The sequence below is a fragment of the Oncorhynchus clarkii genome, chromosome 20 (assembly GCF_045791955.1).
Source record: "Oncorhynchus clarkii lewisi isolate Uvic-CL-2024 chromosome 20, UVic_Ocla_1.0, whole genome shotgun sequence".
Taxonomy (NCBI): domain Eukaryota; kingdom Metazoa; phylum Chordata; class Actinopteri; order Salmoniformes; family Salmonidae; genus Oncorhynchus; species Oncorhynchus clarkii.
Genome location: NC_092166.1, coordinates 55,558,256 through 55,585,953, shown reverse-complemented (window position 1 = coordinate 55,585,953; position 27,698 = coordinate 55,558,256). Strand labels below are relative to the sequence as shown.

The 27,698-nt window shown below is 43.0% G+C and overlaps 1 protein-coding gene across 2 annotated transcripts; it reads left to right on the top strand.

The window, feature by feature from the left end:
* Positions 1 to 264: 264 nt before the first annotated feature.
* Positions 265 to 26,622, top strand: LOC139376543 (serine protease HTRA1B-like). Of its 2 annotated transcripts, none has more exons than XM_071119251.1 (9): positions 265 to 954; positions 11,567 to 11,666; positions 12,467 to 12,671; positions 23,280 to 23,474; positions 23,674 to 23,706; positions 24,104 to 24,218; positions 24,682 to 24,739; positions 24,826 to 24,921; positions 25,982 to 26,622. In XM_071119251.1, the coding sequence occupies exons 1-9, from the start codon at positions 498 to 500 to the stop codon at positions 26,148 to 26,150; spliced, it is 1,428 nt and encodes a 475-aa protein (XP_070975352.1). In that variant the 5' UTR covers positions 265 to 497; the 3' UTR covers positions 26,151 to 26,622. The 2 variants fall into 2 exon arrangements, with proteins under 2 accessions (XP_070975352.1, XP_070975351.1); XM_071119250.1 differs by having other exon boundaries at positions 290 to 954; positions 23,614 to 23,706.
* The last annotated feature ends 1,076 nt before the right edge of the window (positions 26,623 to 27,698 follow it).

Below are 27,698 nucleotides of genomic sequence, written 5' to 3'. Positions count from 1 at the left end.
TAATTGAATCTATAGTAGGCCAACTCAATTATACACGTGGAAATTTGAGGGTAAGCTTATGCTACTACAAGAGCAAAAGTGTGTTGACATATTTTCTTTGCTCATAGAACAGTATAAGCAGTTTGAAATGAACTCAGTGACACTCTGACATTGTGTTTGTAAGGGGGTGGGTGGAGGAGGCATGCATACTGCACCCTCTGCACATCAGAAGGGTCCACCAATCGCCTGTCTTGTTTATATTGCCACAACGTGCCAGTTGCCTTTATAAACTCTGGAAGCTCACATAAGCAGCCTCACAGAGGGAGTTAGAGCATCTTTGTTGACTGAGAGCAGCAGACCAACACAGCTTAATTTAGTGAAAAGCGTCTGACATTTATTTGCAAATGTATGTTACGTTTATTTATGCAGATCAAACATATTTTTTGTAGAAAGTCGTAAAGTTTAAAGAGTAGTTTTGTGGCAACTTTGTACATTTTTAGATACTTTAATATTTAACAATGTTTTGGTCCGTCTTCTGCGCAACTTTACTTCTTGCTCCTTTAGTTTGCGAGTCAAGAGCCAAGCGATATGTCATCGGCTGTCCAGATAAATGTGACAAATTTCTATGTCCCCCGATCCCTGCGGACTGTATGGCCGGCGACATCCTTGACCAATGCGACTGCTGTCCGGTCTGTGCGCACGGAGAAGGTGAGGTATGCGGCGGCACGGGGAGACTAGGGGACCCGGAGTGCGGAGAGGGCATGGACTGCTCGATATCGGACGGAATTGGGGTGTCCGCCACAGTAAGGCGTCGGGGCAAAAACGGTGTATGCGTCTGCAAAGGTGCGGACCCGGTGTGCGGCAGTGACGGGGTGTCCTATCGAAACATCTGCGAACTGAAGAGATTGAGTAACCGGGCTCTGAAGCTTCAGCAGCCACCGGTCATCTTCATACAGAGAGGAACCTGTGGCAAAGGTATGTGTCCATGTTGGAATTCAACATAATGTATCAAAATCACTCTGTTATGGTAGACCCATCAGCAAGCATGCACGATGTTGTGCGTAAAACCATAATGTGTAGAAGGTGTAGGCCTAAACCAAATGGAGATGATATTATCCAGTGAATTGGTCTGCGGTAAATTATGCTCCCTAAATAATATGTTGCAAAGAAATGAAATGACTGTAAATATGAAGGTTCAAAGGGAACTGTTTTACTGTGGTGTAGAGCATTTTGGACCCAGTGGTAGAGCCAGTTTGTCAGAATGTATCACAATCATACCCAAGACATTTAACCGTAGCCTACCAGTCAAACTAGACAGAGCTTTAGTGTCTTTAAATGTTTTTCACAAGGAGATAAGTGATGTTAATGATATCATGTCTAAAAAATATCTTAAGTTGTTAGTTAATAATACCTTTTAATGCAGTTGGATTGACATTTCAGTGGTGTGCCTTCATGGCTCCACATGCAGACAGTTTGATCTGAGTTGGCACAAAGCTGGCTGCAAACATCAGCTCTCAGCACTTCAGTACTTCAGTTTAGTGCATCTTATGCCAGAGGTCTTTCATTCCAAAGTCACATTTTATTATATTAATACAGGGTCAAAACCTGTTGAAATCAGACTTTCTTGGGAACTTGGCGTATGCAGTGTAAATCAATTCTGGCTTTCTGCCGATGTGTATAGTTGTGATGCTTGGCCTTGGTGTATATATACAGTGCCTTGCGAAAGTATTCGGCCCCCTTGAACTTTGCGACCTTTTGCCACATTTCAGGCTTCAAACATAAAGATATAAAACTGTATTTTTTTTGTGAAGAATCAACAACAAGTGGGACACAATCATGAAGTGGAACGACATTTATTGGATATTTCAAACTTTTTTAACAAATCAAAAACTGAAAAATTGGGCGTGCAAAATTATTCAGCCCCTTTACTTTTAGTGCAGCAAACTCTCTCCAGAAGTTCAGTGAGGATCTCTGAATGATCCAATGTTGACCTAAATGACTAATGATGATAAATACAATCCACCTGTGTGTAATCAAGTCTCCGTATAAATGCACCTGCACTGTGATAGTCTCAGAGGTCCGTTAAAAGCGCATCATGAAGAACAAGGAACACACCAGGCAGGTCCGAGATACTGTTGTGAAGAAGTTTAAAACCGGATTTGGATACAAAAAGATTTCCCAAGCTTTAAACATCCCAAGGAGCACTGTGCAAGCGATAATATTGAAATGGAAGGAGTATCACACCACTGCAAATCTACCAAGACCTGGCCGTCCCTCTAAACTTTCAGCTCATACAAGGAGAAGACTGATCAGAGATGCAGCCAAGAGGCCCATGATCACTCTGGGGCCAAGTCAAAGTCCAGACCTGAATCCAATCGAGAATCTGTGGAAAGAACTGAAAACTGCTGTTCACAAATGCTCTCCATCCAACCTCACTGAGCTCGAGCTGTTTTGCAAGGAGGAATGGGAAAACATTTCAGTCTCTCGATGTGCAAAACTGATAGAGGCATACCCCAAGCGACTTACAGCTGTAATCGCAGCAAAAGGTGGCGCTACAAAGTATTAACTTAAGGGGGCTGAATACTTTTGCACGCCCAATTTTTCAGTTTTTGATTTGTTAAAAAAGTTTGAAATATCCAATAAATGTCGTTCCACTTCATGATTGTGTCCCACTTGTTGTTGATTCCTCACAAAAAAATACAGTTTTATATCTTTATGTTTGAAGCCTGAAATGTGGCAAAAGGTCGCAAAGTTCAAGGGGGCCGAATACTTTCGCAAGGCACTGTATATCGAAAACACACACACAGCTGTGAACACACCATTCACACCTAGATCATTTTGTGGCAGTTGTAACAGTATTCATTAGAAGAAGGTGAGGACCAAGGTGCAGCGTGGTACGTGTTCGTCATTTTTATTTAACTGAACACTGAATAATCAAAACAACAAAGGAACAACCGAAACAGCTCCGTCAGGTGCAAAACACCCTAAACAGAAAATTACCACCCATAACTAACAGTGGGAAAGAGCTACCTCAGTATGGTTCTCAATCAGAGACAACGATAGACAGCTCTCCCTGATTGAGAACCATACCCGGCCAAAAACAAAGAAATACAAAAACATAGAAAAAGGAACATAGAATGCCCACCCTAGTCACACCCTGGCCTAACCAAAATAGAGAATAAAAGCCTCTCTATGGCCAGGGCGTGACAGCAGTTCGTTTTCTGCTACAGTGGAACCTCTGTTACTTGAGCCCTATCAGATTAGACAGACTACAGAGCACAGGAAGGTGAAATCTCAGCTCAGTTTAGCTCCTGTCTGAACATTTGAGTATCCAACTCCTGCTCTCTTCACTCCCTCCTCCTCCCCCTTCTTTTCAACCTCTTCCTCCTCCTTCTCCTCCCTCTCCTAACTTTTGAACACAAAACTCTGTCCCAGATTCTGGGACTCTGTTTCCCCCTTCAGGTCAGAGGACTGGCTTACCTTGATATGAGTTTACCTCACCACCCCAAAAATAGCTGTTTCACTCAATAACCGAGCACAGGACCACTCAGAGCTGAGTGAGGTCTCCAAGAGTTTCAGCCAAGCCAAAGATCTGGAAGGTCTCTGAGTCACAAGCTGCTTCCACCTGTGATGTCATAGCATCTGGTCCTCATGGAGTCAGTAGATCGTATAACTTCTACCAGATGGATCCAGATCTAGGTCAAATTCTACAGTCATAGAGCCATGTTTTGTCAACCCATTTCTTCATGAGGTGACTCGTTTCGCATATACAGTACGTGTGACTGACAGACATGGATACAAGATCAACGAAACACTGTAGGTAGAACATTCACTGGGCTGGTGACTTAATACCTTTTGAATGGAAAGAAATGTGAATAAAATCTCCTACCATAACATGTTTTGTACACAACAGATTTAGTTGGTTCAAATCAAATTGGTTTTGTTTGTCTTATTTAATTGGTAGCTAAGTTAACTAATACTTTGTTAATACCTCTTTATTCATTTCTCTTGACGATGCTCTGTCCTCTGTTTGAGTGACACGATGGAGATCGCTGTGACAGACCATCTGACAGTGAAAGACCATCGCCCAGACTCTGAAGAGCTGAAGGTAGTCAGAGGGTCCAGACTGAAATGCAGCCTGCTACCCAGTGCGTTCAGTAGAGTGAGGAGAGGGGCGGCTTCCGCATGGAAAAACGTATGAACCACTGATGTCAAGAGCACCATGGGAATAACAGTGGATTCTTGACAAGAATGCCCATGTGCAGGCATGGACACGCAGGTCACATGAATGGGCAGAGATGGATGGGTTATTGCTTGATTGACAAGCATTGTTTCAAGGACAAGGGCACAAAGTTAGCCCAGCAGAGGTTTTGATCTTTTGCGAAACGTGGTAGTATTTCAATAGACTCACAGATTCTGCAAGAAATCCCTCAACCATGCAAACAGTTGGAAAGGAAAAATAACTTGTTGAGGTAGATTTATTCCACACAGTTGTCTTAGACCATATCTGCAGTATTAGGTCATTACAATTGCACTTCCTGCCAGCCTCTGTCTTTCTATGTTCTCACTTCACTCAGAGAGTGTGATATGAGAGGGACCCATGAGGCCAGACAGCCAGCCAAGCCAAGTGTCAGTGTCATACAGTATAACTGATGGGCACTTCAGTGGGCAAGAATAGACTGGCCATGCCCTATATTCAAGAGACCTGCTAGGCAGAGAAACTGCGTGATACAATTTGTTTGTGTGTGTGTGTGTGTGTTTTTGCGTGTGTGTCAAGAGTTTTCTGATTCCTCTCGCATATCATCCAGAAAATATGTTTATCTTGGATAATAATTCCATTAGGTTTAGCTAACTGGAGTCAAAATAACATGCCACAATACTACTTCTGTGTATCTATTTCCCAACCTGCCTGTGTGTCTCTGTTCAATCATGCTGTAGGCATTCAGTGCACCAAAGAGATGGTGTGACTGTTAGTGATTAAGAAAGTCCTCCATTTACAGCATATTCTTTGATCTTTTATCAAATCGGAGGTATTTTCATGTGATTTGATTAAAGGCCGTTTTACATGGCATGCCAGAGTGCATGTCTCGATCTGCAGGTCGGGTCGAGGGATTTTTTTTAGGTCTGTGAAACTCCTTAGACTGAGATAATATTAATGGAGCTGTTAGGACCTGTTGGATCGACACCATGTAGCCAGAAGCTAATACACCACAGTGCAGAGCAAGGAGAATGTCTACGCACCATCCAGCCCTGTGTCTGGCACTATCTAGTGCTATTTAAAACCTGAAAGAGATCTTTGGCTGTCCCCATAAGAGAACCCTTTTTGGTTCCAGGTAGAACCGTTTTGGGTTCCTTGTAGGACCCTTTCCACAGAGGGTTCTACATGGAATCCAAAAGGCTTCTCCCTGGAACCAAAAAAGGATTCTCATATGGTTACAGCCCAAGGAACCCTTTTGTAACCCTTTTTTTCTAAGAGTGCAGGTGTCCGTGTGACTGTCCCTGTTGTTGTGGTTGGGTGTGATTGGGGGAGCTCAGTTCAGCCCATCTGCAGTGCATTATGTTTAGCCTATCATAGGTTGTGTGAGACCAAACCACACCAAATAGGGGTTTTAAAAGAACTCTTTCATCAGTTTGCGAGGTGGGTTGGAAAGGTGCTATTTATTAGAAAGAGGAAATGGAGTATAGGCCTAGAGATATTCGTTAACTGGACCGACACAGATCTAAGTGGAAGAGATGAATAACCAAAGGAAAAGGGGTAATTGCAGATGTTTTTGCACGCACTGCATCTGTTCCCTAACCAAAGTTGCGCAAGTTAAAATAAAGTGTTTCGGTTATACAAGTTCAGATTTGAGTCACTTCCTGAGTTTTATAAGCTCGGTGAGGAGATCAGAAGACTGACCATGCTGTACAATATCGAGCCTCAAAGCGGATCTTCCAATTTCCCTCTTTCAGGTTGATCTGGATTCTGTCCCTCACACCACCCTTGTGGATGTTATCAATAGAGTTGTTTATACAGTATAGTGATGATCGGAGGCCAAATGCGCTCTTAACGGTTGTTTATAAAAGTTTATACCATGGCATTGCTGAATACTTGTTGGCTTGAAAGGCATTTTAGAGCGTGCATTATTTCCCGATAACGCACAATATATTTGCATGGTATAATTCAATGGCTATAGTTCATTCCTACATATTCTATCTTTGAGCTACTTTAAAGATGCTAAATTAAAATTGAAAACATAATTGGCTGAATTCGATTTTCACAATGGCAAGCCAGGACTGATGGTTTGGTTAGCTAAAATATCAAGTCTGTTTGTTTGGTTACCATGGTGCCATGGTACTGTATCTATCTAGTAAACTTGCTACCTACTTTAGTGGATGTTGAACACATTTTTAGCGGGGCTCTGTGTGTTCTCTTGAAAATAATGCAACTCCGTGGAAGGTCAGTTCCACTCCACTAGCGCGTCGTGGAACACACCTCCCACTTAATTCATTATTTTCCAGAGAACGCATAGCCTCTGATTATCTCTTACATATTGTAGAGTATACAATATTGGATATACAGTTGAAGTTGGAAGTTTACATACACTTCGGTTAGAGTCACTAAAACTAGTTTTTCAACCACTCCACAAATTTCTTGTTAACAAATTATAGTTTTGGCAAGTCGGTTAGGACATCTATTTTGTGCATGACACAAGTAATTTTTCAACAATTGTTTCCAGACAGATTATTTCACTTATAATTCACTGTATCACAATTCCAGTGGGTCAGAAGTTTACACTAAATTGACTGTGGCTTTAAACAGCTTGAAAAATTCCAGAAAATGGGTTTGACATCATTTGAGTCAATTGGAGGTGTACCTGTGAATGTATTTCAAGGCCTACCTTCAAACTCAGTGCCTCTTTGCTTGACATCTTGGGAAAATCAAAAGAAATCAGCCAAGACTTCAGAAAAACAATTGTAGACCTCCAAAAGTCTGGTTCATCCTTGGGAGCAATTTCCAAACGCCTGAAGGTACCACATTCATCTGTACAAAAATATTATGTACGCAAGCATAAACACCATGGGACCACGCAGCCATCATACCGCTCAGGAAGGAGACGTTTCTGTCTTCTAGAGATTAACGTACATTGGTGCGAAAAGTGCAAATCAATCCTAGAACAACAGCAAAGGACCTTGGGAAGATGCTGGAGGAAACAGGTACAAAAGTATCTATATCCACAGTAAAACGAGTCCTATATCGACATAACCTGAAAGGCCGCTCAGCAAGGAGGAAGCCACTGCTCCAGAACCGCCATAAAAAAGTCTGACTACAGTTTGCAACTGCACATGGGGACAAAGATCGTACATTTGGAGAAATGTCCTCTGGTCTGGTGAAACTGTTTGGCCATAATGACCTTCGTTATGTTTGGAGGAAAAAGGGGGAGGCTTGCAAGCCGAAGAACACCATCCCAACCGTGAAGCACGGGGGTGGCAGCATCATGTTGTGGGGGTGCTTTGCTGCAGGATGGACTGGTGTACTTCACAAAATAGATGGCATCATGAGGTAGGAAATGATGTGGATATATTGAAGCAACATCTCAAGACATGGCTTAAGGGCAACAAAGTCAAGCTATTGGAGCGGCCATCACAAAGCCCTGACCTCAGTCCAATAGAACATTTGTGGGCAGAACTGAAAAAGCGTGTGCGAGCAAGGAGGCCTACAAACCTGACCCAGTTACACCAGCTCTCTCTGGAGGAATGGGCAAAAATTCCCCCAACTTATTGTGGGAAGCTTGTGGAAGGCTACCTGAAACGTTTGACCCAAGTTAAACAATTTAAAGGCAATGCCACCAAATACTAATTGAGTGTATGTAAACTTCTGACCCACTGGGAATGTGATGAAAGAAATAAAAGCTGAAATAAATCATTTCACATTCTTATAATAAAGTGTTGATCCTAACTGAACTAAGACAGGGAATTTTTACTTGGATTAAATGTCAGGAATTGAGAAACTGAGTATAAATGTATTTGGCGAAGGTGTGTGTAAAACTTCCGACTACAACTGTTTCGACAGTACCAGTCAAAGGTTTGGACACACCACTCATTCAAGGGTTTTTCATTGTTGAATAATAGTGAAGACATCAAAACTATGAAATAACACATGGAATCATGTAGTAACCAAAAAAGTGTTAAACAAATCAAAATATATTTTATATTCTAGATTCTTTAAAGTAGCCACCTTTTGCCTTGATGCAGCTCTGCACACGCTTGGTATTCTCTCAACCAGCTTTACCTGGAATTATTTTCCAACAGTCTTGAAGGAGTTCCCACATATGCTGAGCACTTGGCTGATTTTCCTTCACTCTGTGGTCCAACTCATCCCAAACCTTGAATTCTAAATAAATCACAGACACTGTCACCAGCAAAGCACCCCCTCACCATCACACCTCCTCCTCCATGCTTCATGGTGGGAACCACACATGCAGAGAGACTCCGTTCACCTACTCTGCATCTCATAAAGACACAGCAGTTGGAACAAAAATCTCAAATTTAGACTCATTAGACCAAACAACAGATTTCCACCGGTGTAATGTCCATTGCTCATGTTTCTTGGCCCAAGCAAGTCTCTTCTTCTTATTGGTGTCCTTTAGTGATGGTTTCTTTGCAGCAATTTGACCATGAAGGCCTGATTCACGCAGTCTCCTCTGAACAGTTGATGTTGACATGTGTCTGTTAATTGACCTCTGTGAAGCATATATTTGGGCTGAAATCTGAGGTGCAGCTAACTCTAATGAATTTATCCTCTGCAGCCGAGGTAACTCTGGGTCTTCCTTTCCTGTGGCGGTCCTCATAAGATCCATTTACATCATAGCGCTTGATGGTTTTTGTGACTGAACTCCAAGATTTTTTTAAAAATGTTCCAGATTAACTGACCTTCATGTCTTCAATTCATGATGTACTGTCTTTTCTCATTGCTTATTTAAGCTGTTCTTGCCATAATATGGACTTGGTCTTTTACCAAATAGGGTTGTCTTCTGTATACCACCCCTACCTTGTCACAACGCAACTGATTGACTAAAATGCATTAAGAAGGAAAGAAATTCCACAAATTAACTTTTAACAAGACCTGTTAATTAACAATTAACACACCTGTTAATTGAAATGCATTCCAGGTGACTTCCAGGTGACTGGCTGAGAGAATGCCAAGAGTGTGCAAAGCTGCATCAAGGAAAATGGTGGCTACTTTAAAAAATCCATAATATAAAATATGTTTTGATTTGTTTAACACTTTTTTTGGTTACTACTTGATTCCATATGTGTTATTTCATAGTTTAGATGTATTCACTATTATTCTACAATGTAGAAAATAGTTAAAATAAAGAAAAACCCTTGAATGAGCAGGTGTGTCCAAGCTTTTGACTGGCTCTCTCATATATATATATATATATATATATATAGAAAGTATTCATATGTCTTGACTTTTTCCACATTGTCTTACATTACAGCCTTATTCTAAAAATAGTGTTTTTTCCTCATCAATTTACACACAATACCCCATAATGACAAAGCAAAAACAGGTTTTTAGAATTTCTTGCAAATGTATAAAAAATGTAAAACTGAAATGTCAAATTTCAGACCCTTTACTCAGTACTTTGTTGAAGCACCTTTGTCAGCGATTACAGTCTCGAGACTTCTTGGGTATGACGCTACAAAGTTGGCACACCTGTATTTGGGGAGTTTCTCACATTCTTCTCTGCAGATCCTCTCAAGCTCTGTCAGGTTGGATGGGGAGTGTCGCTGCACAGCTATTTTCAAGTTTCTCCAGAGATGTTCGATCGGGTTCAAGTCCAGGCTCTGGCTGGAACACTCAAGGACATTCGGAGACTTGTCCCGAAGCCATTCCTGAGTTGTCTTGGCGCTGTGCTTAGGGTCGTTGTCCTGTTTGAAAGTCCATGTCTGATCGCTCATGTCTGAGGTCCTGGGTGCTCTGGAGCAAGCTTTTCATCACAGATCTCTCTGTACTTTGCTCCGTTCATCTTTCTCTTGATCCTGGCTAGTCTCCCAGTCCCTGCCACTGAAAAACATCCCCACAACATGATGCTGCCACCACCATGCTTCACAGTATGTAACGGTTTTCTAGGTGAGAAGAAGAGTCGGACCAAAATGCAGTGTGTAGATTGCGATCCATGTTTATTTAACAAACGAAACAAAATACAAACACTACAAAACAATAAACGTAATGAACGAAAACCGAAACAGCCTATACTTGTGTAAACTAACTCCGAACAAGGACATCAGGACACTAAGGACAATCACCCACGACAAACTCAAAGAATATGGCTGCCTAAATATGGTTCCCAATCAGAGACAACGATAAACACCTGCCTCTGATTGAGAACCACTTCAGACAGCCATAGACTTAGCTAGAACACCCCACTAGCTACAATCCCTATACATACACACCACATACAAAAACCCATGCCACACCCTGGCCTGACCCAATACATTAAGAAAAACACAAAATACTTAGACCAGGGCGTGACACAGTAGGGATGATGCCAGGTTTCCTGCAGATGTGACGCTTGGCATTCAGGCCAAAGTGTTCAATCTTGGTTTCATCAGATCAGAGAATCTTGTTTCTCATGGTCTGAGAGTCCTTTAGGTGCCTTTTGGCAAACTCCAAGCAGGCTGTCATGTTCCTTTTACTGAAGAATGGTTTCTGTCGGGCCACTCTACCATATTGGCCTGATTGGTGGAGTGCTGCAGAGATGGTTGTCCTTCTGGAAGATTCTCCCATCTCCACATAGGAACTCTAGAGCTCTGTCAGAGTGACCATCGGGTTCTTGGTCACCTCCCTGACCAAGGCCCTTCTCCTCTGATTGCTCAGTTTGACCGAGCGGCCAGCTCTATGGAGAGTCTTGGTGGTTCCAAACTTATTCCATTTAAGAATGATGGAGGCCACTGTATTCTTGGGGATATTCAATGCTGCAAAAATGTTTTGGTATTCTTCCCCAGATCGGTGCCTCAACACAATCCTCAGGTGTGTGCCTTTCCAAATCATGTCCAATCTATTGAATTTACCACAGGTGGACTCCAATCAAGTTGGAGAAACATCTCAAGGATGATCAATGGAAACAGGATGCACCTGAGCTCAATTTCGAGCCTCATAGCAAAGGGTCTGAATACTTATGTAAATAAAGTATTTCTATATATATATATTTTTTTTTATAAATGTGCAAACATTTATAAAAACCTGTTTTCGCTTTGTCATTATGGGGTATTGTGTGTAGATTGATGAGGAAAATGTATTTAATACATTTTAGAATGAGGCTGTAACATAACACAATGTGGAAAAGGTTAAGGGGTCTAAATACTTTCTGAATGAACTGTGTATGTATATGTATATATAGTTTAGTGCTCAGACTTTGAACAAACATTTTATACAGATAGAGTAGACTGGTCCAGTCCAAGCCAAAATAATCATTTCCCCCCAGAAATGAGATACCCTCTAATATCAGGGCTTGAGGCAACATGGTATAACCCTGAACTAATACCCCTGCATGTATTTGATGTTATATTAATAGTGTGTTTCTGGAATGTTTTCCAGGACAGGAGAATCCAGACAGTCTGCGCCACAGATATAACTTCATCGCTGATGTGGTGGAAGAGATCGCTCCCGCTGTGGTTCATATTGAACTGTACCGCAAGTAAGGACCTCCCCTCTACACATACACACACACACACACACCTACACGCGCGCGCGCACACACACACACACACACCGACACACACGCGCACACACACACACACACACACACACCGACACACACGCGCACACACTGACCACAGTAGATTTACAGGTATCTGGGCCATATTCATAAAGCGTCTCCAAGTTCGAATGCTGATCAAGGATTAGGTCCTCCGTATCTTATTCATTATAATTTAAAAGTCACAACTGATCCTATATCAGCACTGCTATACTCTGAGACACTTTGTGAATACGGGCTCAGGTATCCGATGCTGTTTTTCCCAGTAAAACTTATGACAACAAAGTTACCAACCACTACCCTAATCAATTATATTGCGGTGGAGGGAGTGTTAGACAAATAAATACCTATATTTAGTACTGTAGATGTCAGGCCAGATCTTGCACAGCTGTTAACATAGTTGTCAGCCTGACAAAGTGGATCCTGTTGTAGCCATAAGGAGACAAACATGCTCCCCAGCTCTCCTGTTAATAAACACATCATCGGGTCATTTGTTCAAGTGATCTTCAAGAGGAATTGCCATGAGCAAAATCCCGGTGTATGTTTGGCAGTAGTAGCATGTGGCCTCCTCATGAACATGTGGACTTACACATTTTGCAGAACAGTTCTTCTACTTGTACGTGTTTTAGGTGCAAACAGATCAATAATGCTTCCCTGTTTCCCTGTCTCACCCGCTGGCTCCCTGTCTCACCCTCTGTCCTCCTGTCTCACACTCTGTCTCCTGTCTGTCCTCTCCCCAGGATGGTGTTCTCTAAGCGTGAGGTGGCGGTGGCCAGCGGCTCTGGCTTCGTGGTGTCGGAGGACGGCTTGATTGTGACCAACGCCCACGTGGTGGCCAATAAGCACCGGGTGAAGGTGGAGCTGAAGAGTGGCGCCACCTTCGACGCCAAGATCACAGACGTGGACGAGAAGGCAGACATTGCCCTCATCAAGATCGACACCCCGGTAAGGCCTGTTACCTCTCTCGATGCCTCTCTTCTCCAGCCATCTCTGAATGCACTGGTGCTTATTCTGTACTTTTTTTACAAGCTCTTCTGTTTACCTCGCTTTTCTCTCTCTTTAACTCCCTCCTTCCCTATCTAGCTCACCATCTTGATCTCGCTCCCGCACTTGCCCTCTCTATCTCTTTCTCTGAGATGGCGCCAGAGAACAGGAATGCAATGGAGAGGTTAAGAGCGGCTGTGAACGGAGTAGACAAATAACACAAGTATTTTTTAGATAGTCTTTCATCTGCCAACACAGACTGGATTAATTTATTTATGGCCGACAAATTCCTGCATGAAAAAATGGTCTTCATAACATTCTTGGAGCAGGCCAGGTTTAATATATTTGCATGGCGGTATTGTTGATATAGGGCGCCTCAGCAATGAACATTATTCATTGTAAAAACGGTGAAAAACGTTCACGAGCAGGAGGGTCTTTTCGTGCTATGATTTAGATGTAATTGACTGTTTTTAGCCTTGCCAGCACACGCTACCACCCTCCTGAAGTCTATTACCAGTCAGCACCACATGAAAAGCTAGCTATTTGCTGGCGGAAAACACTTCAGGCTGAAGAGTAAGTTTCACACATCCCCATGTGTTACACGTGCGTGCATGTGCATGTGTGGGGGGTGTGTCCGGAGCATGGCAGGCTTCTTTCTGTGCCACCTTGCTGTCAATCCTCTCAGGCCTCTGGCTTATTCCTGGATGCTGCTTGATAGCTTGTCACTTTTTATGTGGCAACTGCAAGTTTCAACATCATAAATCCACTTCTGACAGTTTTTTTTCTTCATCATGTGTGTTTGATAAAGTCTGAGCATGGACAGTGTGTTTTTCTTCTCCCATAATGACTTCAAGTCTCTTTAATAGTTAGGAACTGTTCCACTGTTCTCAGTTAACATATCGTACAGTATTAGTTCTGGAGGCCTGTAAGTTCCAGATATCATCTGACCCTTAGAGACCTAAATTGTTGAAAGTCATTAAATGACAATTACACTGTAATAACCCCACCATAAACACAGAAAGAACCATTAGGAGAGAACCCAAGGACTGACTGACCCCTTCCAGACGAAGTGACCAAACTCCCTGACCCTGTCCTGGAGCACGAGGTTGGAAAGAGGTAATGGCGTTTGGTGTAATGGCGGTTGTAGGTCTGTGTCCACTTGGGCCACGGTGGTAGCTAGCCTGCAGATCGTCCTTAAAGCGACGCCGGAGCCACACAGACGCACCCTGCTGGGCGGGTATCTGCGTGTGCCTTTGTTTTGCTCGCTGCTCCTCTTTCCATCACGTCAGAGGATGAGTCTGCGCAAGCTTCGGCGACGTTAATGGACAGGCAGTAAAGAGAAATGGTCTCCTGTTGGCAACAAGGACATGACGATGTTTCTCTGTGTCTCTTGCTTAGTGACTGACGGACTAAATGGCTGAGTGGATTTGGGTCATGGCGGTGCTAATCGCCAGTGTTCTACCCACTACCTTCTGCAAACAGAAAGCTGGACCTCTCTCTTGTCTTGACTTTAATAACCCTAGATGGAACTAGGTTTTGCTGTTACTGTATTATATTTAAATGGATTGCCTGGAATACAGTGCATTGTGAAATTATTCACCCCCCCCCCCCCCCCCCCCCCCCCTCTGCATTTTTTGCTATTTTGTTGCCTTACAACCTGGAATTAAAACGATTTTTGGGGGGGGGTTGTATCATTTGATTTACACAACATGCCTACCACTTTGAAGATGCAAAATATTTTTTCTTGTGAAACAAAACAATTGGAAAACTTGAGCATGCGTAACTATTCACCCCCCCAAATTGAATACTTTGTAGAGCCACCTTTTGCAGCAATTACAGCTGCAAGTCTCTTGGGGTATGACTCTATAAGCTTGGCACATCTAGCCACTGGGATTTTTGCCCATTCTTCAAGGCAAAACTGCTCCAGCTCCTTCAAGTTAGATGGGTTCCTGCTGGTGTACAGCAATCTTTAAGTCATACCACCGATTCTCAATTGGATAGAGGTCTGGGCTTTCACTAGGCCCTTCCAAGACATTTAAATGTTTCCCTTTAAACCACTCAAGTGTTGTTTTAGCAGTATGCTTAGGGTCATTGTCCTGCTGGAAGGTGAACCTCCGTCCCAGTCTCAAATCTGTGGAAGACTGAAACAGGTTTCCCTCAAGAATTTTCCTGTATTTAGCACCATCCATCATTCCTTCAATTCTGACCAGTTTCCCAGTCCTTGCCGAGGAAAAACATCCCCACATCATGATGCTGCCACCACCATGCTTCACTGTGGGGATGGTGTTCTCGAGGTGATGAGAGGTGTTGGGTTTGTGCCAGACATAGTGTTTTTCCTTTATGGCCAAAAATATACATTTTAGTCTCATCTGACCAGAGTACCTTCTTCCATATGTTTGGGGAGTCTCCCACATGCCTTTTGGCAAACATGTTTTTTTCTTTAAGCCATGGCTTTTTTCTGGCCACTCTTCCATAAAGCCCAGCTCTGTGGAGTGAACGGCTTAAAGTGGTCCTGTGGACAGATACTCCAATCTCCGCTGTGGAGCTTTGCATCTCCTTCAGGGTTATCTTTAGTCTCTTTGTTGCCTCTCTGATTAACGCCCTCCTTGCCTGATCCATGTGTTTTGGTTGGCGGCCCTCTCTTGGCAGGTTTGTTGTGGTGCCATATTCTTTCCATTTTTTCAAATCAAATCAAATGGTGCTTGTGTGATGTTCAAAGTTTCTAAAAAAGTTTCAAAAAATAATTATAACCCAACCCTGATCTGTACTTCTCCACAACTTTGTCACTGACCTGTTTGGAGAGCTCCTTGGTCTTCATGGTGCCCCTTGCTTAGTGGTGTTGCAGACTCTGGGGCCTTTCAGAACAGGTGTATATATACTGAGATCATGTGACAGATCATGTTACACTTAGATTGCACACAGGTGGACTTTATTTAATTAATCATGTGACTTCTGAAGGTAATTGGTTGCACCATATCTTATTTAGGGGCTTCATAGCAAAGGGGGTGAATATACTGTATATGAACGCACCACTTTTCCGTTTTTAATTTCCTTACATTTTTTGAAATAATTTGTTGATTTTTTTTCACTTAACCAATTTGGACTATTTTGTGTATGTCCATTACATGAAATCCAAATAAAAATCATTTTAAATTACAGATTGTAATGTAACAAAATAGGAAAAAGGGATGAATACTTTTACAAGGCACTGTGTATCACTGTACATGTCTCGGTCTCCGTGAACATTAGAGGAAGCCTGGACATCAGTGTTAAACAGACTGATCTTCTTTAGCACAAATTATAGTCCTCCATTGCATAGCCTATTGAGAGTGATGAAACGTGTTTTCCCGGAAATGCATAAATATTTTCAGTGATGCTATCTGCACACTGTATAATTATAGCCCTTGGGACTCGGCTGAGGAAGTTCACTAATCTTATCACGTGACCACAGTGGGACGGAGGTTGGATAGGCAGGAGAGTGGAGTTAAGGCTGGTATCAGAGGGAAAACGTGTATAGTACATAGACTGTTACGTGATAGATTTGATAGCTGTCGTACTGTTGAAGTTCTCTATGGAGGACAGATAAGCACAGTACAGAAGGTTTACCTTGCCAAAGTTACTCATTCCCGAGGAAAGAACGAACATCAAGCAGCCTGCAATAAACACTGGTTGGGGAAATGTGTCCATGTTTAAATGTCACTAAAGTGAATTCCTATGGATGAGTCACTTCCAAATGCTGTGTACAGTTCTGTCAAACTACAAGAGTGCCATGGTTAATCATAGTCCACACAACAAGAGAAGCCTTTGTTTTTCTGGCCATGGCTCTCTGTTGCTGTGGTGGCTGGGTTTGTATGTGGTTCGTGTGATCTTCTGCGCTGTGTCATTGGAAGACAGTTCACACAAAAACAGACCTGCGTTGTAGTATCTCCCTTGTGGTCTAGTACTTAGTCTTCTGCACGACGACTCGGCCAATACTATGCTCTCTTGCCATCATGAAAAGTTTGTACTTTTTGAAAACCCTTCCCTTCTTCATGTCTGCGCGGTGTCTTTGTTCAGCAGAAATTCTAGTCTAGATTTGGTCATCGTCCAACATGGATTCTATGGGCACAAAGGGCCATTCTATTCGCTCAATGCCATCAAGCTTGGATGATGGCAAAGAACTGCATCCATTAGAGTATATTGTCACCGTGCTCATTAATCAAACATCTACATTAACATATAATTGAAGGGGCCCTCAACTGACCTTTTCTTTTCCCCGGATCTGTACAGCACAGAACATTTCCTGGGGCCGTGCTTCCTGCATCCAGGGGGATAAGGTCCCTAACTGTGCTACATAACCTCCATCTGGAGGGCATTGCCCATCCTACTGAATGAACTGCCTTGAGCTCTCTGTGCAGTAGCAGTACATGGTATACCACTGCTTCACATCTGTCAAAGGACCCTTCTACAATTTCCCTCTTAAAACCTCTGAAAACCTTTACAGGATCAATGTTAGTCTAACTGCGCTGTCCAATTTACAGTGGCTATTAAAGTGAAATAATGCCATGCTATTGTTTGAGGAGAGTGCACAGTTATGAACATGAAAATGTATCAATAAACCAATTAGGCACATTTTGGCAGGCATGATACAACATTTTTAACAGGAATGCAATGGATCATTGGATCAGTCTAAAACTTTGCACACACACACTGCTAAATTGCGCCTAAACTGGAATACTGCATTATGGCCTTTCTCTTGCATTTCAAAGATAATGGAACATATCTAATGTGTTATATTCTCCTACATTCATTTCACATTTCCACAAACTTCTAAGTGTTTGCTTTCAAATGATACCAAGAATATGCATATCCTTGCTTCAGGTCCTGAGCCACAGGCAGTTTGATTTTTTTTTTAGGCAAACATTTTTAAAAAAGGGTCTGATCCTTAAGAGGTGTGATCTTCACCTGAAATAGCCTCAAATGAACCAGACCTGTTTATATGAAGGCCGTTGAGTAGTCAGATGTACTGTAAAGAGGAAGATCCTGGTGCAATGTGGTTCACAGGTGGAGGCGTATTACTGTCTGCATTAAGCAAAGAGATGCTGTCCAACTCTGAGGCCAAAGTTAACCCTTTGTTACACTGCTACTGTTGAGAATGACAGCCTGAATTCTAACGTGAAGTTTGCGAGCGTTACGTAACGAGAGTTTTCATCAATCATTCATTGATGTCAATGAGAGATTTTTACCGGCATCAAGTTAAGATACGGTCTGAAGACCACGTTGAGAAACTTTGTTGAATCTTCTTGACAGAGACCGAGTCGTCTCAACAGCCCCACACAGATGGCGGAGTATGGTGAATCAATCAAAAACATGTACAAAGTAAACCGGTTTTAGGTAAACTAAACAGCTGTTAAACCTCTACCATACCGTCTCTCCATCCAGCAGATGTTGTCTTTATCCTGCTGCACTTTTTCCATGTTCCATGACTAATCCAATAAGCTATAAAAATGTTTTTTTAAAGAATAGAGTTGCACACTCTATGTATAAACTCCCAGTGATTCTAAAGCACGGTGATGCCGAAACGTTGGTGATTTACCAAATAAATGACGGGGAGTTTACATCAAATCATTTTCTCTGGGTGTGCGCCAGCTCATGTTTCCTATTCGACCATGACTAATCCAAACCACAGAGAAGAGAAGGGGCCCAACCCATCCCAGCCCATAGGCAGACTCTTCACACCTGTGGTTTCATCCACCTCGTCAATTTGTGCCAATCAAACAAGTACCAAAGAGAGAGATGGAATTTTTGAGTTGTGACACTGGCATCAACAAAGTCATCACTCAGTTGGAGTGTCTCATCCTTGCATTCTTTCCGGGGGTTCTGTCTTGTCCATCTCGTGTGGAAATTCCCCGATATCCACCTCTCTCTGTGGCGTGCGGTAAGACTTCGAAACCAGGCTAAAGCCTGCACTCTACTTAAGAGGACATTTGTAACATATGTGTCATTCAATTGGAGTGGAGTCTGTTAGACACAAGAGAGGCAAGCTCTAGAGATGAAAGACATCCCAATTACATGCCTCCACCGGACGCTGGCATTCCCAGGCTTGTGTTTTTCTCAATTGGCTCTGAGTGATGTCTTTGGGCCTGTTGCACCTTCAGGGACATGAAGATTTCAGGAAAAAGATTCCCCGATTTGCAAATCTCTGGGAGATTTTGTGTAGCACTGTTAAGTCCTCAGTGACATCTGTCCGGAGGGATTTGCTGTGTCTCTTATTAACTAGAAAGAAAACAGTGACATGGTAAGTTTGTCTAGAGCTGCTAAGTCCATAGCAACAAACAGTTGAGAGGAACAGACAGAGTCAGGTCCTGAAAACGTAATCCCAGAGTCTTGAGTGTTTGAATATGATTTACTGACCTTGTCCCTGATCTAGGAACAGCCAGTCACTTTTTCCATCTGCCTGGACTGAAAATTGACATTCTAGTCAAAATCTGGAATTGATGAGCCTTTATTGGAATGGGTTATGTAAGTGTGTGAGTGTGTGTGTTTGTTTTTCCCCTTTTCAGCCTCAGAGAGCATTTGTCATCGGTTGAAAGTTGGTTTGGGGAAAGATCCCATCGGCAGAAAGAGGGAAATGATGAATCACTTCAGATGCTCATCCTTGCTATGGTTGGTGCCAGACAGGAACCAGTGAAAGAAAACACACTATCAAGTCCAATTGCCCCATTTCTTAAAGTTAGGCCATTTTCCCATTTGTCTTTCCTCAGACAGGAGACAGCCAGACCGGCGTAACCCCTTAGGCACCTTGTCCAGGTCAGTCACAGACGGGTCCGGTGGACTAATAGAGTTATGACAGACTTCAATCTTATTTTCAGTGGAAGCCTTCTCTCTCTCACCATGCATGATTGACTCAATGTGAAGAACAGCTCCTGCCTGGGGACAGGAAGGTTTTTTTACACTAGAGGAAGTGGAAAAGGTGTTTGCCAGACTGGAGAGCCACACAAGGAGAGAGAGGGGGGGGGGGGGGGGGGCTGTGGGAACACTGTACACTCAGCTGTGGCCTTAGCAGAATTAAAGAGAGAGTCTCTGCTGGCCCGTATGCAAGCAAAGACAGAATATTGTGTAGAGTGTGCACGTGCGTGCATGTGTGTGTGCATGTTTGAGGGGTGTGTCTGGAGCATTGCAGGCTTCTTTCTGTGCCACCTTGTTGTGAATCCCCTCAGGCCCCTGGCTAACTCCTGGATGCTGCTCAATAGCTTGTGACTTTTTATGTGGTTTGCCACAGCCAGTTTCGACATCATAAATCCACAACTGAAGAGTTTTTATCATTTGTCTCTGATAAAGTCTGACAATGGATTGCATGTGTAACAGACTTAGCTCACTCCACAGCTAGCTTGAAATGTCGCAGATGGAGCCATCTGATTGTGGCCTTTTGAGTGGCTCAACCCGTTGGAACGTGGTCAAGGAGGGCAGTCACGTGTGTTAGCAAAGCAGAGGTCCCGGGTTCGACCCAGGTATGAACCGCATTGGCGGTGGAAGTGGTCCTCGCTAAGCAAGCAATCTGACGTCCATAACACGAGCGCGTACGTGTGTATGTAAGTGCGCAAGGCTAGAAGGAATTATGAGAAGGGAGGAAAAGTAAGGTCCTCCCTTTCCTGGCAGGAGAACGTAGCAGTAGCAGAATGAGTTTTCCAAAAGGATGTGTGATTGACCTTGAATACAGACTGGTAAATCTGGGATAAAACAGGTTGTACACTAGCTCTTTGACAGCTTTACTGTGTTGTTCATCCCAAATGGAAACACAAGCTGCTTTTCAAAATGTTTGCAAACAATTTGACGATAGACAATATTTAACATGCAGTTCTGGATTTATTATATGTGTATAACACTCTTTGCTTTTATTGGTAATCACAGTCCTGTTGTCTATGATTAATAGTATATTATAAACTCGGTGGTTCGAGCCCTGAATGCTGATTGGCTGACAGCCCTGGTATATCAGGCAGTATACCATGGGTATGACAAAACATTTATTTTTACTGCTCTAATTACATTGGTAAGCAGCTTATAATAGCAATAAGGCACCTTGGGGGTTTGTGGTACAGTATATGGCCAATATACCACGGCTAAGGGCTGTAATCCAGGCAATCTGCATTGCATCGTGCATAAGAACAGCCCTTAGCCGTGGTATATTGGCCATATATCACACCCCCGAGGTGCCTTATTGCTTAATTGTGTCTTTTTATATTTCATTTCAGCATTAATCAGCACTGAGCAAATCAATCTACAGTAACTCTGTTGGTGGTCTGACTGTTCAGTCCCCATTGGCTCAGGTCCAGACACATAGATACAAGCACAAATACGTCCAGGCCTGACAGACCAAGCTCACACACAAAACCTCACACACTTTGCCAACAGGTGCCTCGTCAATCACCTGAGCAGCAACAGACAGCAACATAGACTAATGGCTCCCCCCCCCCCCCCCTGACAGCCTGGTCATTTCCACTGGCACACACAGACCTGTCTCTCACCATTCCACACTGGCACTGTATCAGACTCAGCAGCAAATGTAATCCCAGTCACTGAGAGTTGACCGAGGTCCCCTACTAACAAGGGAGCTCAAAAAACGTTAGTAAAAAATGCTAATGTGCACCAGCGATAAGTCTTGGGTCCTGTTACTCAATTTAATACTCAAGGACAGACAAGTCGTTTTGCTGCCCTGCATCCCTGCATTCGCTATATAGTGCACTACTTTTGACCAGAGCCCTATGGGCACTATAGGGAATAGGGTGTCATTTGAGACAGAACCAAAGATCATGTGTAGCCTTCCACTCACCTTGCTAGCAAATATTTCATAATTGCATCTCACAACCGCAGTCATTATTTTATTTTCCAAGGTAATTCCTTACAGTACACGGAGGGTATTTTACAGGATGTTTGCGAGAGGCGTGCCTCTGCACGTCTTCACAGTAACAGTTAGACTAGTGTGTGGGTGGATTGAGTTCATTGCATTGGGTGCTTGTTGGGACTGGGAGGGGGGCCAGCTGTCTCGAGCAGATGAAGGGGGATGATGGAGGAGGGTAGAGGGGAGTGGAAGGGTTAAAGGGGGGTGGAGGAGGGGAGACGCGTGGTCTGATAATGCATCTGGTACAACACCGTGGATTGCAAAACACTTCCTGTCTGTCAGTCTGTCTCTCACTGCCTGAAGAAAACACAGTGGCACTCAAAGCCCTCGTCCTCACTAGACTAGAGCGATTGAGGTATACAGCGCAAGGTACTGTACTATACATGAGTTGTTTGCCTCCGGAGGTAGATATAAATCCTGAGATACTGTATCTTTTCAAACGTGTATTCAGGTGCCATTATCTTGGGAGTTCTATGGTCCTGGATCTATACCTGGCTGGATCTCAAGTGTAATACTGTCATTTTGTTTCTTGTCATCTACTGTTTTCATGGACTCCCTACGCTCATTTGAGGAATTACTAGGAAATGTTTAGTAAGTGGAATCTTGATCAAGTGATGGCCAGGCCACTTCCGCAGTGGATCCCAGAGGAAACTCAGATTCCCGTCTTGTGTATGGTAATATTTCACTAAGATGGCCTGTGCTAGATGGTGTATGACTGTGTGTGTACGGTATCTTACAGTATGTGTGTAACAACAACACAGACAAAACTGTCCAATTACAAATATACAGTAGTATTATAGTACTCTTATAGTAGTACTATAGTATTATCCCACTGTGTGTATGTAAAAAAAAAAAAAATCCTAGACTCTGTAACCCAGTAAGTGTGACAGTGTGACAGATGGGTGGCAGAAAGACACATTGGCAGACATGTCACCATGTGCCAAAAGCCATTCCTCCCAGTCCCATTCCATCCACCTGACCCCCGTGTTCGTTTATCTGACTTCCAGCCCATCTGGTAGAGTGCTTAGGGCTGTCGGCCAGGGAGCGGCCTGCTATTCCTGTGTCAAGTCTGGATATCAGGTCTGGATTCCTGGAGCACTGAGCCCAGGGTGTCGGGAGGGGGGGCAATGGTTCCTCTCCTCATATACTGTGACTGTATCCTCATCGCAAAGTTCCCTGACCCCGCTGCCCTGTCCTGTCCTATTAATATGAAGGTCTGGTGTAACCTTGCCACAACCTACCATAGATCCAACCATAGAACTCCAATCCGTTCTCCTGGCATTGTTAATGTCTATTGTAGATTGTGTCATTGAGATGGATGAAGTGGTAGTTCACTGCCTTGGTATGTTTTAAGAAAGCATGCAGAGTATCCCGACGTCATGGCACATAATAGCTTCAGGCATCACAACTTCCTTTCAATAGATTTTTGTGGAACTTTATGTTGACCCCCATATGTATTTCAACTGGCGCTGGGCTATTTATGTTGTACATGAACAAACAGAATGTAGCAAAGGCACTTCAGCTGTGTCTCCAAAGAGGGGTGGTCTTGTTACCGTAGATACCGTACGCATTGTTTCTGTTCAGAACGCACAGTACATTTCTACTTTTCCTTGTCCCCTTTTTTGTAACGATCACAGGATGAATCTATGTGAACATCTTGACTGATCTGAGTCCTGTGTCCCTTTGTTTAGACAAAACTGCCGGTGCTGCTGCTGGGTCGTTCAGCTGACCTGAGGCCTGGTGAGTTCGTTGTGGCCATCGGCAGCCCCTTCTCCCTGCAGAACACGGTCACCACAGGTATCGTCAGCACCACCCAAAGAGGAGGCAAGGAGCTGGGCCTGAGGAACTCTGATATGGAATATATCCAGACTGACGCTATCATCAACGTGAGGGATACATACACATCATCGCACACGCGCACACACGCACACACACACACACACACAGCTGTGATCTATATCAGCACAGGGCATTTAGTTGTGGAATGCACAACAGTAGCTCCTCCTTATTTTCCCCATTACACAGGAAGGAAGTGTAGATCTACCATCTGATCAGCCCTTTAACCTGAATGCTGTTCCTTTTCAGTATGGGAACTCTGGCGGACCCCTGGTCAATCTGGTAAGATATCATTTGTTATTGATAAGGATTGCATCTCCTAGAATATGTTTCATGTAAATCTATGAGACGTCTGGAGGATGTATTTGAATAAAGACGCCTCCGAAGGGGGCTAGACAAGGCTATATGAATCCATATGTAAACCTTGGCAAGCAGTTACACGTTGCAGCATTTAGCGATAGCACCATTGTTTTTATCCACATAAGTAAAGACCTATGTTTCCTCAAAAGCAGCGTTTAGTAGGTTTTATTTGAAAACGTGGCATTAAATACGTATCAGTGGAGCTAAATGAGCTGTTAGAGTGAAAGTGGGACTAGACTAAGAGACCTCTGTCTGTGTGTGTGTGTGTGTGTGTGTGTGTGTGTGTGTGTGTGTGTGTGTGTGTTGTTTCTGTCTTCAGGACGGAGAGGTGATCGGGATCAACACACTGAAGGTGACAGCAGGAATCTCCTTCGCCATCCCCTCAGACAAGATCCGTCAGTTCTTGGCAGAGTCCCACGGCAGACAGTCTAAAGGTAGGGCTGTGACGATTATGGATATTTAGGTGACAATTCATTGTCATTTAAATTGCCAAAGGCGTTGTCATAATTGTCTTTTTTTTTTTTTGAAAAAAGGTTTTGAGCTTGTAATGCGTCATAAATTAGTGCACATTTGAAAATGATCTATGAAACACCTAATGAATACAACTCGGCTTTGGTGACACCCCCGTTTAAAAAAACAAATGGTTTAGACTACTATTGGGTTATTTCTATCTACTTGAAAATAAAGTTGAAACCCCCCCCACTCATAAAATGCCTGTTTTAAGACAACTTATTTGTACTTATTTGTACGCTTATTGTCGGTTAGACGACTATACGAATATTGTGCTAGACCTATCTAAAGGTTCACAGCCATGGTTTTAATCAGGTCCTGCATATTACGTGTTCAATGTTTATCATCTTGATAATGCTTATGTAGTGTTTATCCTCTTTTCTTTAGGTAGATTATTACCAAAGAAGAAGTACATCGGTGTGAGGATGATGACTCTCACTCCAACGTAAGTTTCAGCCAGCCAGGTTCATCTTGGGAATGAAATTCTTCCAAATACTTAAACACTTATCTCTCTATTTTCATTGGTCATAGGCTTGCAAAGGAGCTGAAGGAGAGAACATCAGACTTCCCTGATGTTACCTCAGGGGCATATGTCATCGAGGTCATCCCAAAAACACCAGCTGAGACGTAAGTAGTAGTTTACTGATACCTGAACCAGAAGTAGGTGGACCGACTCAAATCAGTACAAACATGAGCCAACAGTTCAAGTCCTTGACCTTGGATTCGGACAGGAGCATTTGAGGACTCCTTTGGTAGTTGGCTAAAGGCTTCCACACGCTTCGGTTCGGCTGGCGCTGTTTGTCCATCTTGAGATGCCGTCGTCAGAAATCTGTCATTCCTTTTTACATTTTTGCAGAGGAGACCTTAGTCGTTCAATTTTACATCTAAGATGTTCGGTGCAATATTTCTCAAGTGAAAAAATGTGCGTTAAAAAGAGTCAACAATCGTTGAATTACAACAAACACATTTCCACTGTTGACCATTGACCGACGACAGGGCTTCGGCTCCTGAACTTTGTCTTGCCTCGAGAAAATGTTTTGTGTGCGCCAACACCCGGGAAAAAATGTTGCGGAAGACCAAAATTAACAAAATCATTACAAATTGTCATACTACAAGCAAAAACTGTTTCGGATAGGAAGCATTTGGACGGCTGTAGTCTCTTTTAGTCCCATAAAGGTTGCTTGGAGTTCATTGTCCTCTGGTCTTAAAAATAGACTGGCCTCGTAGCACAATGAATTAGCATTTCATGACCACATAAACAGCATGATAGGGCAGTCTATCTAGGTTACTCACTCCTAACAGAATGCACTGTCTTTGTATATTTTTTTTGTGGCCACATAAAATAATTTGCGCTGAGGCAGCAGTCTCCCACTGAAGGAAATGAATAGCTTTCCTTTTGTCCGATGGGTATTTGTGGTAACGAGGGCGCTTAGATTTTTCATAGACTATGGTCAGATTTAGTTTCTCACAGTGTCTAAGAAGAATGTTACTGCCTCTGTAAATTCATTTAGCTTTTTTTGGAATGGGGAAAACTCTTTCTTCACAGATGTAAGAAGGTCTATTTATATTCTGTGGGTTGAAACCTAATGGTATGCACTTCTTAGAGAGTCTTACGTACTCTACTTTATATCAGTAAAGCACATTCCTTTGTTGCTACATGCTCCTAACTCCTCTCTCCTCTCCACAGAGGTGGCCTGCAGGAGAGTGACGTCATAATCACCATCAACAGCCAGCGAATCACCTCGGCCAGTGATGTCAGCAGCTCTATCAAGAGGGACGACACGCTGCGAATGGTGGTCCGGCGGGGGAACGAGGACATCATGCTCACCGTCGTCCCCGAGGATATTGACCCTTGACCTCTAGGCAACCACGAGCTGGTTCTCAGTGTTTTAAAAACCACAGACTTCAACCGGGATGGTGTGTCTGGATCCACACCCTACCATAAAACCTGTAACTACGAGTGCCCCCCCCCTCCCCCTGAGGCCCACACTGAAACCTCTGGGACCTCAAATGCATCCAGGGCAATACAGACATATTTTAGCACCCTGCTACTCTTTTGTATTAAAATGTTTTCCTTGTGTATGAGTCAAAAAGACACTTCGCTCTCAGTGAAACTGATTAATGCCATCACGTTTGTTTTTATACTCTACTAACGTCCTTGCACAGAGTACCCACCTCAATCAGATAGAAAAGTGGGTGTCGCAGATTACCGTAGTTTTGTAGTTGTTTTTGTTACTGTTGATATTGTTGTGTTTTTTAAAATTGTATTTCTCTTGATATGTTTTGACGAAAATTTCACAGAGGGAATAAAAAGATTTTGAAAAAAAACTGGTGTTCGTTACCGTTCTGAAAATCCTAACTCGGACTACATGAATGTTGACAGTTGAACTATACACATCGAGTGAAGTCACACAATAACCCAGTGTACACATCCAGCTTGGCTGCTCTACATACTGTCCGGCTGCTCCCTCTGTATGGTTTGGGAGCTGGACTGCCTGTATGCCACTGCTCAGCCAATAAGGGAGAAGAATACTGCTAAGGTCTGGATGTACAGACAGGAATTGCTAGACACAGGTCAGACATTACTAATCAACGACAATCAACTCCAGCTTCCACTCTTACAGTACCATGAGCCTTGCCTTGACAGTTTTGCCTGAGTGAGAAGCATATTGGAAATACATTTTAGGCTCCTCGATGTGTTGTACTCCCATTTCATTGTTGTTGTCGCTTCAGTGTCAAAGTTTATTCGACACATGCGCAGAATACAACAGGCGTAAAACAGCACATTGGAATTCTTACTTGAGAGCTCTTTGCACTGACAATACATTGATAATAATAAGAATATAGATAATAATAGAAAATAGAATGTAAAAAACACAAGAAGTACGAAACAGGTTGAAGAAACACGAGAATGCAAGTCTATACAAGGTCAGTGCCAGTACCTTATTCAATGTGCGGTAGTACTGGAATGGTTGAGGTAGATTTATACATAAAAAAAAGTTCTGATAGTAGAATATACATGTAAACAGGGCTGAAAAGTGACTGGTAGCAGGAATATATAAATACTTATGATAATATACTAATGGTAATATATACTGACATGTAAACAGGAGTAATAGTGACCAGTAGCAGGATAAATAGATCAATAGATAATCAATGACCAGCAGCGTAATGGAACTAATAAATCGAATCAATACAAATTTTGTATAGAGCAGCGAAGGTGTGTGTCTGAGTGGGTAGAGACCTGTGGATGAGCCACTGTGGATAGTCTGTAGGAGAGGGAAAGCAGTAGTTGTTTGCCATCTAACAGTCTTATGGCCAGCGGATAGAAGTTGTTTAGGAGTCTGTTGGTCTGAGCCTTGATACACCGGTATCGCCTGCCGGACGGGAGCATGGAGAACACA